Source organism: Trichosurus vulpecula, chromosome 5, assembly GCF_011100635.1.
Source record: "Trichosurus vulpecula isolate mTriVul1 chromosome 5, mTriVul1.pri, whole genome shotgun sequence".
NCBI lineage: Eukaryota > Metazoa > Chordata > Mammalia > Diprotodontia > Phalangeridae > Trichosurus > Trichosurus vulpecula.
The window spans coordinates 297332033-297349417 of NC_050577.1; the positions used below are offsets into that span (position 1 = coordinate 297332033).

Below are 17385 nucleotides of genomic sequence, written 5' to 3' on the forward strand. Positions count from 1 at the left end.
CCCCTCCATGCACTCTTGTACCCATCTGTCCCATGAACACAAGGCCCATGGCTTAGGTCACTTCCAGATCTTACACTAGCCCAGTAGCCCACACCCGGAAGGCATTTCAGAAGTATCTCTTGAATGGATGACACACATACAACATGCTCTCTGGGTCTGGTTACTGGATATTTCTATTTTAACCAGATCTTTCTGACCTCAACCCAGTGAAGGGATTCTAATGGTGAGAACCTTAAGTCCTCTGGCAGCTCTAGGGTAAGCCCTTGGTGCCTCTTCAATCAAGCTAAAGGATCATGTATTCATAAGAGACATCAGAGTCTGACCACTCAATTTTAGAGTTGAAAACCTGAGGCCAGAGAGGGGAGCAGGTGGTGAGGGCACCTTCAGGGGGTGACAGGCACCAGGATCGAGCAGAGCAGTTTTTCAAAGAGGAGGCCACGCTGCCCGCCAGCCCTCAGGTACCTGATGAACTCGGCCTGCAGATCCTTCTGGATCTGGTCGAACACCTTCCACTCCTTCCAGTGCATCATCTGCAGGCTCTTGGTGTCCTTGCTCAGTTTCATCATGTTAGCCCTGACCTGCCGGATCACGTCTCTATAGGTTGCTGTGCCCTCTGTGGTTTTCATCATAAAGGAAAACACAAAACTGCCTGAGCCATTCTTATACTTTGCCACGAGAGGACGGCGTCCCGGTGTGTACATGGAGGGGAATGCCAGGGTGAGAGGAGGCCAGCGGCCAGGGGAGAGGCCTAGAAATCCCTCGTCTTTACTCCTGAGCTAATTCCTTCTCTTTTTAGAGATAACAATAGCTAACAGACATTTCTACAAGGCCTACTATATGCCAGGTATTGTGTCAAGAGCTTTATAAATGTGGTCTCGTTTGGGCCCAGTGAGACATGGACTGTTTGGAAGGAAAGGGCCCTTTGGATTCCAAGGTGCCAAACGATGGAGTTGTGATTTCATCACCAACAGTCTCCCCAATGCCAGCTCCTCATCGAGTTCTGATGGGCAGGGAGACCACTACTCCCTTCAATTTTCAATTTTCTATTTTCCAGAGAAGAAGGCTGACACAGAGACTCAGGAGGGCAGGGGGCCACCTTAGCTAAACTTTGGGTCTGATTCCCTGAATTCCAGCGCCTAGCCCAGGGTGCTGTACATAGCAGGTGCTCCATAAATGCTTTGGATTGTCCGCAAAGCCAATCACAATGGCAGCTCCAAGCCACAGGTGCACAGCGCCAGGCTCACCCTACCTAGATCCTGCTTTCAGAGGGCGCATCATCCCCGTGTCCCTGGCAGGTGACCGGGAAGGCAGGAGCAGACCCAGAGTAGTAAGTATCTTAACAAGTAGTAAGGATATGGCATAGTCTTGGTCATATCACGCCGGACCATCAAGATGTCTTGGCCAGCCTGTTGATAAGCATTATTCTGCTGAAGGTAGTGAACAATCAGTGGGCTGTTGCCAGTAATGCTGAACAGGTTTTTTGTAAATTCTGGTCCCTTGCAGGCTGGGTGAGACTGAGGGGAGGAAGAGGGATATTATGATTGTAGCCAGTGAGGACTGGGGGAACTCCCCCCCAGCCCCACCCTACGCAGACCACCACCACCACCAAGCTGGTCATCTTCCACTGAGGAGCCAGAACTACCGGATACCTGCAAATGCCTCAGGAATAGGGCTGGAGGCTGGGGGGTGGGAAGCACTCTGTCCTCGGAAGACTGAGTGTGTGCCATGCCAAGGAGAATGGGGACCAGTCACACCTTAGCCAATTCTACCTCCCTCAGGGCCATGAATACTGGGGCAGCCAAGATTTGCCTGTGGTCATTGGTAACTGAGGCCCTGGCGCTAGCCCCTGTTCTTCCCAGATCTTTGGCCAGGGTTGTGGAGTGAGTGGGCAGCAGGGCTGGGACTGGAGCTCAGGTCTCCAATGCCAGAACACCCACTGCAGGGCACTGTTTGGGGCAGTCTTTTGTGACTCAAAGCTCAATCTCTTCAGTCCCCTCGATCCCTGAATGAGCAACTGACTCTCCAGCAGCCTAGTAAATTGCCCCTGGTCTCCTGGCCCTCGAAGCTCTGGCCCCACGTTCCCTGCTTACAGCTCCACCCATGCCAAGAGCTGGGCAGATGTCGAGGCAGATGCCTCACCGTGACATGGATTCCTCAAGGCCTGATCCCCTCCAGGCCTCCAATGCCCGAGATGAACGAACCTCATGGGCAGGTGCACAGGTTTGAAGGTTGGGATGACTCTGGAAATGTGGGGCTGTGCAGAGCCCCCACCCTGCCACCTCTTTGCTCTTTTTCAAGCCCCCCAAACTGTGCCAGGAGGGGACAGTGTAAGGCTGTCTGCTGGGCAAACTGGGCCCAATATCAACAAGCAGTTCTTAACCACAAGTGCTGCCCTGGAGGGCTGTGGGCTGCCCCAGTACGCAGCTGGCTCCTCCTCCCTGGAGGGCTCCCAGCGCCAGCTAGTGAGAGGACTGAGTCCTGTCCAGGTCCAGGCTGGCCTAGCTGGCCTGGCAGGGCCCTTCTTCCAGGGGGACAGGGATAGAGACCCTCCCCCTGCTTGTCTGGAAGCATATGTACCTAGCACCTCCCTCAGCACCTGGGTGCAAAGGGGAAATCAAAGATATTAACTCTAAAGAACTAGCATTTGTGGAACGCTGCGAGCTCTGGTGAAGGGACTTAAGAAGGTTCTCCTTAGGGAGGAGGTACTATTATCATCCCTATTTTACAGATGGGGAAACAGGCAAAGAAAGGCCAAGTGACTTGCCCAGGGTCACACAGCTGCAAGATTCGAACATGAGGCCTCTTGACTTCAAAGTCTGTGTTCTACCCACTGCACCACTTGGCCAAACAACAATTCACAGAGAGCCTAATGGACTTTCTTTTTCATAAAACAAGATCCCATGGAACCAGTCATCTGGGCCTCTCGGCGGCAGCCAGAGGCCTCCACTGGTCCATTTGTTCACCTCGTTCTGAGCCGACCTCTCCAAGAACCTCATCTCCGTGATCTCCCTGACCTTCTTGGAGGCCTGTCTCTGGCTCTTTGAGCGGGGCTCCGACATGGAGATCTGCATGGCAATCTTCTGCCTGTTGCTGCCTGTGAATGGAAAGAAACATGTGCAGGGATGCATATAAATGCTTGTCTTCATTTAGGATTCACAGCGAATGCAGAGGAAGCCCTGGGCACCCCCATGCAGCCCCCGCTACGGTCCCTCTTGAGATGCTCCGAGGCCATTGCCGATGCTGAGGCTCCTCAGGATGGGCAGGGGGCAGAAAAAGAATGTGACCCCACCCTGGCATAAAACGTCAGGAAGCCATCTCTGCCACGCAGGGAACTGTTGTGGCTGATACTTCCCAAGAAAGACCAGACAGAACCCAGAGGAGGCCTGGCAAAGAGCGGCCATAGGATGGAAGGAAGAAAGGCGTGCTAGAGGTGTGCACAGAGAATGAGGAGCAGCTTTCAGTCTCCAAGGAGAAAACCTGCTGGATAGCGGATCTGTTGGAAGGGGGCCCGGGCAGATTCACCAAGGCCCTGCAGACCTCAGCTAGGGAGGCTCCCCTGAAGCTCGAGAAAGGCTAACTGATTTACATGTCCATCCATCCATCCATCCATCCATCCATCCATCCATCCATCCGATGTATCACAAATTCATGAGGCACCTCCTGTTTGTACAGCACTGTACTAAATGCTTTGGAAATTCAAAATTACGGATAGCAGCTGCCGGAAGATAAGACATACACACAAAAAGTGAACTAATAATACCAGAGGAAAAAACCTGCCACAGGAGAGAGGCCTAGACACATCCCCCTTTCTGCACCCTCTCCTGCCCCTGTGTCTCCAAGGATTTCTGCTCCCTAACCGCCCATCCTTCCCAGTCCTTCCTTCAACCCTAGGCCCAGAAGGCATCTCCTGAGTCCCCTTGTGTTACCAAGAGCCCTCGGGACTCCAAGCCAGCCACGCTGAGGTGGCCATCACCAGCTATTTCCCAAGCCCTTCCCACCCCCCACTCACCTTACCAACTAGACTGGAAGCTTTTTCCTTAAATAGTTACCCTGCTATTTCTGCTGACTCAGGGCGGGGGAGCAGGAAGCTCCTGGGGAGGCCTTGGGGGCAGAGGCAAGGGGCCAGAGAAGCCTCAAAGCACCAAGGGGCCCATGTTGGGTACTCCTCTCACCAGCAAACTTTTCTTTGCTTCTCATCAATTCTTCTCTGCGGAATCGGACCGGCTCCAGCTCAAAGTAGTTCCAATGTTCATAGCTCCTTGGGCTTGGGAACGTGCCTGAGGGGGACATGAGGGAGGTGAGGGGTCTTTGCTCCAAGGGGAAGGAAGACCTTTCTTCAGTAAGCACCAGAGACCAGCTTGGGACAGGGGAGGGGTGGAGGGGCGTCCGGGTGTTGGACATGCTGTAGCCAAGCCAAAACACAGAGAACTGGGCAGAATCAATAAGGAAAGGCACTCCCCTCCTCCCCCTAAGTGGAGAGAAATGGAATTTCTCACCTCCAATCCACTGATTCATTGTGTTACAGATGCAAGTTTTGAATTCGTGGTTGTTAAACCACGACTGTGGGAAGCAGGTGCAGAAGCTGGTGTACAGGACTTGGCTCAGGAGGGATGGGAAAATCTGAGAATCAGAAAGAGACAGAGAGAAATCTGTGAAATCCCCAGACCCCTCGGGCCACGTCCGTGAACCCGGGAAGGCTTCATTCAGCTCAAACTGGGGTGGGGGGAGGAGGGGCGGCTTTTTCTTCTTCTTCCTTGAAGAGAGAATCTGATCTGAGCATCTCTAACAATCTGCCTTGTCCTAGTTAACTCTCGGCCGCTCAGTTCCACAAGGATGACGAGATACTCCCGACAGCCTCAAAATGGGCCATGATAGCATTTCTGCAAATTCATCAGGCCTACCTCAGGGCCTGGAACAGACTGGCAAAGACATGCCTATCTCCCCTACAGCAAAGACCGCAAGGCCATCCTCATCACAATGATTAATGTCTGCACCAGGCAGGCCACCCACCCTAAGACAACAGATACTTCCCAGGTTACAGAAAGCGCTTCTTCCTTGGGCTAATTATGATTTGGCACAGGCCCCCCAGGGTCGGAACTACCTATGCTGAGACAGCTGGGGGTGTCTCGTTGCCGCTGAGGCTGGGCTGCCCCGAAGACCAATCATGAATCCAGAAAATTGTCCACTGCCCTCGGCCAATCAGCACTTCCAAAGCCTCCGAGGCCAAAAGGAAGGGAAAAATTTGCAGACCGATGCCACCAGAAGCAAAGTTTTTCTCTTTATAAACAAGAGCAACTTGACATCAAACTGAACCCTACTGAGGGCGCCCTGATGCGCAAGATTCCCGGCTGCCTGCTCTTCATGGTCATGAAAAGCAACAAGGGAAAGGAGCCCTCCCAGCACCAGCAGGATCTTGCAGATCATGGTGTTCTAGCATTCTTCTCCATCACCTGGGACCTGGCAGAGGTCTGTCAATACTCCCCGCTTGAATACGTAAATTAAAACAATGAAATACGTGGGTGGACCCCATAAATGTTGGTCTACGGAACTCCAAGGAAAATGGCACAATCTCAGGATAAAGTGGGATAAGGTGGGAGAAATTTTGGAATCGAAGGGAAGATATTAAGCCTGTTTTCACATAGAAAAAAATGTCACCTGTGACCTCTCGAATGAGGGAGTATGGTTACATGGCATCAAAACTCTCCCCCAGTTCTCAGCCTTTTATCCAGAACACTGGCAGGATGGTCAGGGTGCCAGCTTGGGAGTCATCAAGCCCAGAATCCAATCGTGGCTCTGTTATTTGCCATCTGGAGGGCCTTGGCCAAATCTCTCACCTTCTCTGGGCCTCGGTTTATTTCCTCTCTAAAATGGGTGGGTGGGGGTTTGATAAGATGGTATCTGAGGGCTCTTCCAACTCTAAATGGAGGTTCTATCATGTTTAATATTTTAAAGGGAAACTGTTTTTCGCAGCGACTTTTTCTAACGGAGTCTATGACCACATCCTGTGGAACCCTGGGGGTGATCCTACAAGGCATATCCATAGAAACCTGCTGGGAGGATAAGGGAGGTGACCAATGGGGCTTCCAGATATCTAAGCTCCATGACCAGGGCCAGTGACATCATCTGCATATCGGCAGCAGAGCCCCTGGACAGGAGTCAGGAGACCTGGGTTGGAAAATGACTCAGACATTTACTAGCTATGTGACCATAGGCAAGACCTTTCCCACTCTGTGTCTCAGAGTCCTGTTCTGTAAAATGAGGGCGGGTTGGATGCCATGACCCGGCTCTAAATCCATGACCTTATCACCCTCCTCCCCATCTCCTCCCTGCCCACTGTAGTCCTCAGGGGTCTGACTCTGGCTTCTCTCCTGAGGCTCAGACTCAGACTCCTGAAGCCAAACTCAGACACCTCTACCCGCCTCCTGGACATTTCCAACAGCATCTCCAACTCAACAGGTGCTCAACCAAACTCCATCATTTCCCCCCAGACCTTCTCCTCCCAAGACTATCCAGTGATTCTCCCAGTTGCCTGGGCTCAAATCTCAGCTGTCTTCAGCTCCTCCCTCCCATTAACCACCCAGAACCAATCAGCAGTCACACTTTGTCATTCTCCCTTCCTGGCCTCCCTCTCATCCAGCCTCCCCACACCCCTCCTCCTCTCTTGCATGGACCACTGCGAGGGGCCTCCCCCCACTCAGCTACCAAAGGGATTTTCTTGAAGCGCAGGTGTAACTGTGACACCTCCGCCCCCCAGCTTGAATTGCTCCCTATTACCTCCTAGATCAGCAGTGGAACCCAATGGGTGGCATTTAAGCCCCTTCAGCCACCTCCAAAGCTCTTCTGATTTACTCCCTACCATGCTGACTAGGAGCTGGCTACCTTGACTCTGTTCCTTGCTTCTGGACTCACTGTCCCTTCCCACCCTCCCAGATTCCTGGCTTCCATGTTTTCCTTCACCACTCTGCTCAAACCCTCCCAGAGCTCGAGCTGGCCCCTCTGGGATCATCTCTCACTGATACTGGATCTCACTGGTATGGACTGGTTGTTTGTGGGATGTCCATCTCATTAGGACATGGGTCCCTTGACCAAGAGCAGGGATCTCATTTTGGCCTTTCTTGGTATCCCCCATGCCTGGCACACAGAGAAACGCTTGCCAACTCACTGCCCCAGGACCGCTGTCGGAACAAAGAATATGTTCCAACACTCCAAGCTGCATGGAGGTGCCCACTGCGTGGGTGGAGGGGCTGTACTCACTGAAAGCTCCTTCACCAGTTAAATCACAGCTCCTGACCCTCAAAATGCTACGAAAATTGCTAAAGCCCTGACCAATCCAAAGGAGCTTCACAGTCATCATCGCTAGCAAATTTTCCAGTCAATTCCTGAAATAGATGCCTGCAGCATCCCAGCTAACGGCCTCAGGTCTGCGCAGACGTGAGCCAACTTTCCTGTGCCAGTTTTCGTGGCCAAGCAACAAGGTGTGGTGCAAAGCAGGCTGAGCTTGGGGCTAGAGGACTTGGATTTAAATCATGTCTCGCTGTGTGGCTGGGTGTCAGGATGGGGACAGATGTGCTCTGGTGCTTATGCCAGGCAAGGGAGCCAAGCCTCCCAGCTCTGACGAGGGAGCAGCCTGGAGGAGCTGGGCCCTGTGAGGCAGGAGACCTCCAACCCAAGGCCAAGGCCTGCTGCTCTGCTCACTCCCTGTGGGGTCTGGGACAAGTCACAACCTGTCTTTAGGCCTCACCTAGGCCTCCCTCCCAGCACAAATGAGCCATCGTGAGCCTCCCCTCATGCTCTGGGTACTCACTCTTAGGATGATTTCTTCGTATGGCGACTTGGGCATGTTCACCAGGAGATGAGCATAGTTCTTTGACACGCGGTCAAATAGCTTCCTCTGGATCTCCTTGTCTGGCTGCCAGAGATGGAAATGGAAAAAGGACTATTGGAACGCCTGTGCCAGCCAAGAGGCTGAACGTTTCTACGAGTATTCTCCATTTTAAGTGAATTTGTTTCTCAGGCTCTTTCCAAGGCCATGTAGTCTAACCCGGCCCTGGGCTACTTCACCCCTGGATGCTCCCTCAAACTCTGTCTCCTATGGGAGACAACTGACAGTGGGAGGTTTCCACCAGCCTCCCTGAACCTTGCCCCTTGCTCCACAGCTGCCTTTGGGCATCAAGCAGGGAAGTATCAACCTCCTTCCGTGGGACAGCCCTGGAAGCAGCTGGAGACCAGTATCATGGTCTCCTCAGATGTTCTCAACTCCAGACCAAATGTCCTTCATTCCTCAGCCTGGCCTCTAGGCCTCTGGACCTTCAGAAGCTCGTCAGTGTGGCACCCAGAACTGAGCACAGTGTCCAAGAAATGGCCTGATCAGGGTGGGGGACAGTGGGAACACAGCCTCCTTCATCCTCTTAGTTCAGGTGACGCTGGCTTTTGGGGCCAACATCTCTCACACCAACCTGGAGCTTTACCCAAACCCCAGACCAACTCTTGGTAGCGATGCCTGCTCCATCTTGTATGTATGACATTGATTTTTTTGAATCTAAATATAGGACGTTTTTCCATCTCTATTAAATTTCATCTTATTAGATTGAGCCCAGTGATCTTGGATCCTGGCATCCCCAGTGAGCCATCCCCTGCAGCTTCCTGATCTGTGCACATCTGAGAAGCCTTCATCTCTAGGCCTTTAAGTCAACATATAATAAAAATGGGAGACAGGACAGAGCAGAGGTTGTTGGACCACTTGCATTGGAGACCTCCCTCTGAGGGGAGTGTAAGTCACTAATACTCTGGTCCTGGTCTTTCCACCTGCTCTGAGTTCACTGGGCTATGCTCCTATCCCGCCCACCCCTCCCTGGCATGTCCACAAGGATACCATGAGAGCAGAACTCTATGGCACTGTCCTAATCTAGAAACCACATCATGCACAGGAGGCAGCCAGACTGGTTCTCAGCAATCTCAGATTCCCTTTCACAATGTTCACCAGCTAGCACATTAAGAAGACATCCTAGAATCCCGCCAGGAATGAAGTCAAGGGCACTGGCTCGCTCGCCATCCCTTTTGTGAAAATCAGGACACTACAAGTCCAGTCCTGTAGGCCCTTTCCTATTCTCCATGACCTTTCAAAGGTCACCAGTGGGGAGGCTCAATATTCACACCAAGCATCCTGGGATGTAGGCTGTCTGCCTCCGGGGACTCGAATTCAAAGATAGCTAGGTGCTGCCTTACTACATGTTGGCTCACGACGCCCTACTGGCCATCGGGCATTCTGTCTTCTCTAGCCCAAAGATCATTCTCCTTGGTCAAGAAAGCAGAAACAAAGGAGGCCCTCTGCTTTCTCTGCAGACCAGGGCCATCCCGACCCCTTGCCCCTCCTGACCTCTGTGAGTCCTGCCAGCTGAGGTTGCCACTCCTGACATAGCTTGTCCCAGGAGCAGGCCGGGTCTCTGTCTTGGTTCTCTACTACCTGCCCTTACTTCTACCCACTCTATGTGCCTTTAGAAGTCTAAGGAGTTGGAGAAGGGAGTCCAATCTGTGTTGGGTCTCCTTTGACTTCTTTCCTAAATTGCCCCCTAAAAGGGCCCCCTAGCTGCTGGGAGCTTCCCTGGCTGAGGCTTAGTGCTTATGTCTGTCCTCTCAGCACTGAGCCTCACAAGCACCTGGTGTGGGCTAGTGCCTAAAAGTATTCTTCTTCTTCCTTACTTCACAGATGAAGAACCTGAGAAGGGGGTGTGGTTGGTCCCGGGCCACAGAGTTAGCAAGTACCAAAGCTGGGATGTGAGCACGAGTCTCCCGGACTCCAAATCCAGAACTCATGCCCACATTTCCTCTCCTTCACCATCACAGTTCCTAAAAAGGAAGGAAACTTCCCTCTACCCTTCTCATCATCTCGGCCTCTGTAGCCAATTCCTCCTAGCTGCTCCCAAAGAGCAATTTCCCTGATTGCTTCTTCCACTTTTTGAAGAATGAAATAATTTATAAGCTATTGCACTAATTAATCGATTTTACAGAACTGACAAAATTCAAGAGCATCTTTTGGGTGGAGGAGAGAGGATGGGAAGATGGCCATGGGAAGGCACGTGGCTGACAGGCAAGAGACCTGGGCTCCCAGCTCTTATGGCTGGCCTGCTTCGTGGCCTTGGGCAAATCACTTGATCTCCTTTGGCCCCTGTTTCTTTCTCTACCATTTCTCCTCCTAAGAAGACGGTGGTACCCGCTGGTGGGATGGGTACTGCCATCCATCTTTTCTTAATACTGTCAGGACAAAGCTGCCTAGGTTAGGGGAGCCCCAAAGAGGGGGAAACGACTGGTCCGGAAGATAAAGACCAAAGGGAGGGTAATGATGAGGCAGGAAAGACCCCCAAGCCAGGAACTTCTGGCCAGGAGCAGTAACTTAATGCCTGCCCTCCCCAAAGGGTGCACGAGGTCCAGGAGGATGATGAGCCCGTGTGAAGAGCAATCCTCACAGAGATGGATTGGATTTTCCCTCAGTGTAAGTCACCAACATATTCATGTAACAAACATTTATGAAAAAGGCCTACTCTGCATGTAGCATGGTTAATGGGGAAGAGGGGTTTGCTGTACACAAAATCCCTTTATAGCCAACTCTGTCGGCATCCATTTGCTCCACAAAGAGAGGCCTACCTGTAAACAAGAGGAAGGTTCCCAGGGTTGGGCCTGTCATTTACCTGGGGCAGCATTAATTTGGCAGGTAGCCCCGGGTTCCATTTTGAAGCCTCTCTATTAATTTTTCCTTTGGCCTTGGAAAATGCCATTTCCCCCTTAGAGCAGGGAAGCTTTCCCCTCCCCTTTTTTTTGTCCTGACCCCCCTGGGCAGTCAGCCTGTGGATCCTTTCTCCAAAACATATTTGTTTGTTTTTAATTCATAATTGAAGGAAATGCTCAGTTTCAATGAGAAGTTAGTGAAAATAAAAATGATTGGGTTTTTTCCCCCCATGCACATTCATGGAGCCCCTGAAATCTAGGGTATGTGGCCCCAGGTTAAGAACTCCTGCCTTAAAGGGATGCAATGTGAACAAAGAAAGCATCTTCATCTGCTCATAAGATGAAATGTGATGATGACGCCTGGACCCAAGAGGCGGGGACCAGATGTCCTGGGTGATGGCTGCCTGGGTGAGTGACTGACTGGGGAGAGCTTCCTTTCTGGCCCATTCACAGAGATCTGGGATTTCCCAGGTATTGCTACCCTCCTCCACCAGTGTGGAACCACAGGCTGGAACCCTCCTGACCAGCATGAACGCTCTTCCTGGAGCATGAAAGACAAAAACCTGAGCTGGGAGGCGCTCTTAGTTGGTGCAGGCTTTGGGCAGCAGGTGCAGGCTGCTGCCAGGCATCTATAGAAAGCCTTTCTGGCTCGTCTGGACCTGCCTGGGCATTCCGCCGTCTCTAACAAGTCAGGGTCACCTTCACCTAAGATGAGGCATCATGAGAGGACAAGCCCAAGCCCCGAGTCTGTCTGCCAAACTGCCGGGGAGTCTTAAGGATGGTCACAGCTACGACCCTGACCCCAGACACACAACGTCAGGGAGGAGTTTTCATCACTTCCCTCCTCTCTCTTCTATCCAGCCTTCATCAGCGCCTCCTTCCTTCCTTACATCATATCTTTCATGAAAGATCCACCAGAAACAATCCAGCACGATAGCCTTTGAAAACGGAGATGCAAAGAATCGGGTCATTTCTTCTGGTGCGCAGAAGGCCTGAGGAAATAAAATCCAGAGTCGAGGTTATTATAGACTGCCCTCCACACTGGTGGTGGTGTAATTAGTGTGGTTGTTTGCTGCCCATAACAGCATCATCACCATCACCCTCATCCTCATCACCACCACCATCATCAAGCTCACCATCAGCACCATCCTCCTCCTCATCCTCACCCTCCAGGCCCACAACATCACTACTGTTATGATTACCATGCACTGTTATTCATCGTTATACACTGTCCACATCGTCACGATTATTACGCATATCGCACATAACATGGCCGTCGCTGCTGTTATCACATGTTGCCCTGTTCTATGCCGTCACATCATCATTTAATGCCCACACCACTGAAATACACCGAAGGTGCCCAGTCGGACGAGAGGTCGCTGCTTAATAGCCTAACCTATGTGAATGGCGTTCTGGGGGTACAGGCGGCATTTGGGGAGCTGGAGGTTGGGGAGAGAGATAAGGGCGCGTCAGCCATCTTATGCCACAACAAGACCCCGGGAGACAGGAGATTGTGCTGCCTGTCACCACTTAGCTGTGCTGCTCCGGAACAGTCCCATAAGCTCTCTGAGCTCAGGGCCGTCATTCACAAAATGCAGCGGCCCCCTGAGTCCTCAGTGTCTGTAAACGGCACAAGATGACAAACAATGAGAAGAGGCATCATTGACAGAGCTGCGGGGAGATGGGAACACTAAGGAACCATGAGGGCAGCCACGAATGCTCTGACCGTTTTGGATCACAGTCTGGAATGATGTGCACACAGTCACTCACCGGTCCATCGCCACTGAACCAGTGATTCCCGTGCCGGGCATGGATGCCAAAGGGGTCACCAACAGAAACAAAGGTCCGATCCGTACCAAAAATATTCATCACGGCATTTTTTGGGCAAGCAAAAAACTGGCAGCAGAATGGGTACATCGTGACTGGGGATGGGCCGGACAAACGAGTCTGAAGGTAATGGATGCTTCTGTACATTGGGAAATTATGAACAGGAGGAATTCTGAGAAACCAGGGAAGGTCTGTGACAGCTAGAGAGCAAGAAGAACATAATGATGGTGATAGCTGCCATCTGTCTGGCCCTGCATGCACAATGGCCGTGCTGACGAAGAGAAGCTCCCTCTGACGAAGCCGGCGTTGGTGCCTGAGAACCAACAATGACCCTATGGAGTAGATGGCGAGCTACGCCCCAGCCTTCTTGGGAGAGGGAGGGTGTGAGCACAGCAGAAGGGGCAAATGGTGTCAGGTACAAGGGGTTTTGTTTAGTGTTTATCCTGGTTGTGAGTTAGCATCCAATTTGGAGGTGGAGGAGAACACTATTTCCAGAAATCATCACGATGTAAAAACTAAAGACAACAAGAAAACTTAGATGAACAAATACCCAAAATGATGGGTGAAACAGATCACTCCTTGCATCTTTGCCATGTCTCTAAACCCTATGGTTCTAAAACACCCCCTTCTGGGCCTCGGTTTCCTAACCTAAAAAAGGAGGGGGTTGGACGAGGCACTGTGCCATCATGTCTCTCTTGACAGGGGGTAAAGAGCGAGGCCAGGAGAGGAAAGCTCTCCTTGTTGGTAGTGGGCTGGGGACACATCCGCTCTCTCATGCTGACAGTCACGGTGGGCTGGAACACTGGGAAGTGTCACTGAGAGTATATCAGACTGAGGAGCTGACCCCAATGCAGAGCCAGCTGTCCTCGTGGCCAGGTCACCCCGCAGGGGAGCACATGAGGCTGTGAGCAGGTGCTTATGCTGGGGAGGGTCAGTCAGGTCAGTGGTGCATGGTCCGAGAGCATCCTGGAGCCCGGAAGCCAAGGTGGCTCTCATGCACGGCTGCCACACCAACTTATCTCTTTCCCAGCCTGTCCCCTGCCCACTTGTGGAGGCTGAGTCTGGACAGAATCTACCCTCATTCCTTTCCTTTCCCCCTGAGCCCAGAAAGGATCCCTCTGTGCTGCCCACAGAGTCCTAGGACCTCGAAGGTGAAAGGGGCCTCAGAGACCACTAAGTCCAACCATAGCAGAAAACGACTCCTTTGACCAGTGGGCTTCCAGCCTCTTCATGAAGATCTCCAGTGATGGGGAACTCATTTCCACCAAGGCAGCCCCCCTTCCACTCTGGGACAGCTAGCAGCCTCTCTCTACAGCTTCCCCCCACCCCCACTCCTGAGCTCCTCCTTCTGCCCTCTGAGACCTGATCCCTCTCCCAGATAACTGCCCTTCACGTTGCTGAGAAGTCTGGGGACCACAGGACCTGAAAGGACTGATGATCTGGTCCGACCCCACTGCACATCAGAGGGAAGTGAGGCCTGGCAGAGGAAAGGACTTATCCAGGGTCACCCTGCAGGACACTCCAGGACTTCAACCTCAGGTCACTGCCCCAGGCCCTTCCCCATTCCAACACTGGCCTTCCTCAACCTGGGCTCCAGTTTATCCTTCCCAATGGCCTCTGGGGAGGGGGGGGTATGACTGTAGAGTACAAATCCCATGGCCTCCAACCCTCCTTCCTCCTGACACACTGGGGATTGACCTGCCTTGGTCAGGAGGGACTCCACAGGCCCAGCTCAGATGTCAGAGGATGAAAATCTGGGGATGGGTGTGATGGAGCACCCCTCGGAGCTCTCCCACTGGCCCAGGCCCAGGCTCCTGACCTGAGCAGGTGTGAAGGTTCTGGGTAGAACAGCTGGGCTCCAGCATTTCGGAAATGAGGCGGGGGGGGAGGGGGGAGGTTGTGAGCCTTTTGGGCTCCTTTTACCACTGTGTAGACTAAAACCCAGAGAGAGGAAGAACTTGATCATGGACACACAGCAAATCAGGCAGCTCACTTTGGATTGGGGCCAATTCTGATGCTGAAACTCTTCTTCCTTCTCCCGCCCCTGCCCCAATACCAGGTGTGGAATGCCCTACTGAATCTTTCTCTGGCTGGTCTGGCCCCTTCTGCAGGGGCCTGGCAGCCCTCCCTAAGGAATTGGCGGGGCTCTCCTCCAGATGCGGGCACCAGCCAGCATCTAGGGGAGGATGCGAAAGGAGGGGGATACAGCCATTCCTCTGCCCTCCCCACAGTGGGAAGACTTATAAAGGCAGACATAGGAGCGGCTATTTCCTTAAACAAAGGGTGTGATTATTTTCCCAAAGAATCACTAGTTCTCAGAGCTAGAAGGAACCTCTGGGGCCTCTGGTCCCAGCTGTGCCTAAACAGAGTTTGCCCCCACACTGTCCCCCAGTGGTATTAGGGATAGTGTGCAACTACAGTGGGGGAGGCTGTGGGCTGGTCACATACCAAGGGCGGGGAGGCAAAAGGTGAACACTGGAGGACTGGCCTGATACTCATGCAATCCTAGCAGGCCTTGAGGAAGGTCTCGGGCACATTGAGAGCACAGGCCAAAATCCTACTAATGTGCTCATGGGTCATGGTACCTCGGTATAGACTTGGTGTGCGTGGGATGGGGGGGTGGGGGTCACAAGGAGGCCTGGTGGGGCTGTGATCTGCACTGGTGGAGGGAGTACCCCTCTGAGGAGGGCCTCGGTCCATGGAAGCGGGAAGGTCTCTGGGCAGTGGGCATCTTTAAGCCTGACAATGGGCAGAAGTGTTCTGGGCAGCTGACTGAGCTATCTTCCTGATGTCTCGTCCTCGCTCCTAATTACCTTGCCACTGATGGTGCTTTCCTGTGCCCGGATGACGTTGCCCACCATGTCACAGTAGTTCACCCTGTTTGGCAGCTCATTGGATTGCTCCTCATTGTACTCTGGGGCCTGGTACAGCTCAGCTAGCCCATCCTTTTGTGTTCGCTGGAGAGGATCAAGAAGGAAGGAGTCATTGGGTAAATATGGGGTCAGTCAGAGAATGCCCAAGTCTGATGGCCTGTAGTAGGAATCTGCTAACCCTTCATCCATTCAGTCCTCCCTTCCCCTTCCTGGAGGCCTCCCCAACGAGAGGCTGAAAGGCCTTCTCTTGGAAGCTTCGAGTGCAGGAGAAGCTCCTGGCTCCTGAGGCTCCCCTCTGGGGCCGACATCTGCCCTTCTATTCATGGCTTACACTTCTGCCCTTCAGGCGCAAATCAGACCAGCATGATCCCTCATCCATATAGGGACCACAGCCCTTAAAATTCTGTATGAGCAAGGAGACATCAGCAGTACATCACAATATGGCCAGGCTGGATGGACGCCAGGAATGCAGGGCTGGTTCAGTATTAGGAAAATTCCAAATGTAACTGACCACATTAATATAAAAAACAGCAAAAAGCACGTGGCTATATCAATAAATGCAGAAAAAGCTCTGATAAAATATAACACTCACTCCTGTTAAAAACACAAGAAAGCCTAAGCATGAATGGAGGTTTTCTCACTGTGGTAAGGCATATCTATTCCAAACCAAGAGCCAGCCTTCTCTGTAATGGAGATGAGCAAGGCCTCTCCAGTGTGATCGGAAGACCATTATCACCCTCCCTCCTCAGTATCATCCTAGAAAGGCACGTTAAAGCAAAGACACAAGAAAAAGACACTGAGAGAATGAGCGCCTGCAAAAAGGAAATGAAACTCTCATTTTCTGCAGATGCTGTGATGGCTTACCTAGGAAAAGTCACTAAAAAATTAAATGAAACAATTTGAATAACTTCAGCAAAGTTGTCGGGCATAAAATAAACCCACATAAATCCTTAGTGGTTTTATTTGTTATCAACAAAATAGAAAAAGTGCCATTTAAAATAACCATGGGCAGTATAAAAAAAAAAACCTAAGGTTTTACCTGACAAGATACACACAGGAACTAGATGGACACAATTTAAAAATATTCTTTCAACAAACAAAGACATATCTAAATAGCTAGAAAAACATGAATAGCTTGTGGGTAGGTTGAACTAATATCAATCAAACTACAAAAGGATTATTTTAAAGACTTAGAGAAATGATAACAAAATTCATCCAAAGGAACAAAAGGAAATCAATGAGAAAAAAGGGGGAGGTTTGGGTGCCCAGCAGTACCAGATCCCAAACTCTCCTACACAGCTGCAGTCATCCAAACAGTTTGGTACAGGTAAGAAACAGAGTGCTTGATCCGTGGAATAATTAGATTGTGTACAATGTTGTTCAGTCATTTTCGGTTGGGTCTGATTCCTCATGACCCTATTTGGGGTTTTCTTAACAAAGGCACTAGGGTGCTTTGCCATTTCCTTCTCCAGCTCATTTTACAGATGAGAAAAAGGGATACAAACAGGGTTAAGTGACTTGCCCAGGGTCACACAGCTAGTAAATGTCTGAGGACAGATTTGAACTCATGAAGATGACTCCAGACCAGCACTCCATCCACTGCAGCACCACCCAGCTGCCCAAGGTATACAATACACAGAAGCAAATGAACACAGTGTCCTGGTGTTTGATGAACTCAGAGATCCTCCAGCTACTGGGGTTAAGAACTCACTATTTAACAAAAACCTGGGAAAACTGGAGAGCAGTCTGGCAGACACTAGGCAGAGAAAAACGCTAAGATAAGCTCCAAATGGGTACGTGATTTAGACAAAAAGGTACATATCATAAGCAAATTAATGGAGGAAGGAAGAAATTACCTCAGCTCCATGGAGAGGGGAAGAGTTCATAACCAGACAAGGGGGAGAGCACATCACAGGTGATAAAATGGACGATTCTGATTACATAAAATGAAAAAGGTGTTGCA

The 17385-nt window shown here is 51.4% G+C and overlaps 1 protein-coding gene across 1 annotated transcript in view; it reads right to left on the reverse strand.

The window, feature by feature from the left end:
- Positions 1-17385, reverse strand: part of FAM227A (family with sequence similarity 227 member A) — a 31430-nt gene that overhangs the window by 1815 nt on the left and 12230 nt on the right. The window contains exons 5-12 of the mRNA XM_036760829.1: positions 15363-15506; positions 11613-11714; positions 7805-7909; positions 4497-4620; positions 4173-4277; positions 2964-3094; positions 1357-1514; positions 463-615 (exon numbers count right to left, since the gene is read on the reverse strand). Of these exons, the coding sequence (XP_036616724.1) occupies positions 463-615; positions 1357-1514; positions 2964-3094; positions 4173-4277; positions 4497-4620; positions 7805-7909; positions 11613-11714; positions 15363-15506 (1022 nt within the window). The remainder of the gene's footprint in view (positions 1-462; positions 616-1356; positions 1515-2963; positions 3095-4172; positions 4278-4496; positions 4621-7804; positions 7910-11612; positions 11715-15362; positions 15507-17385) is intronic.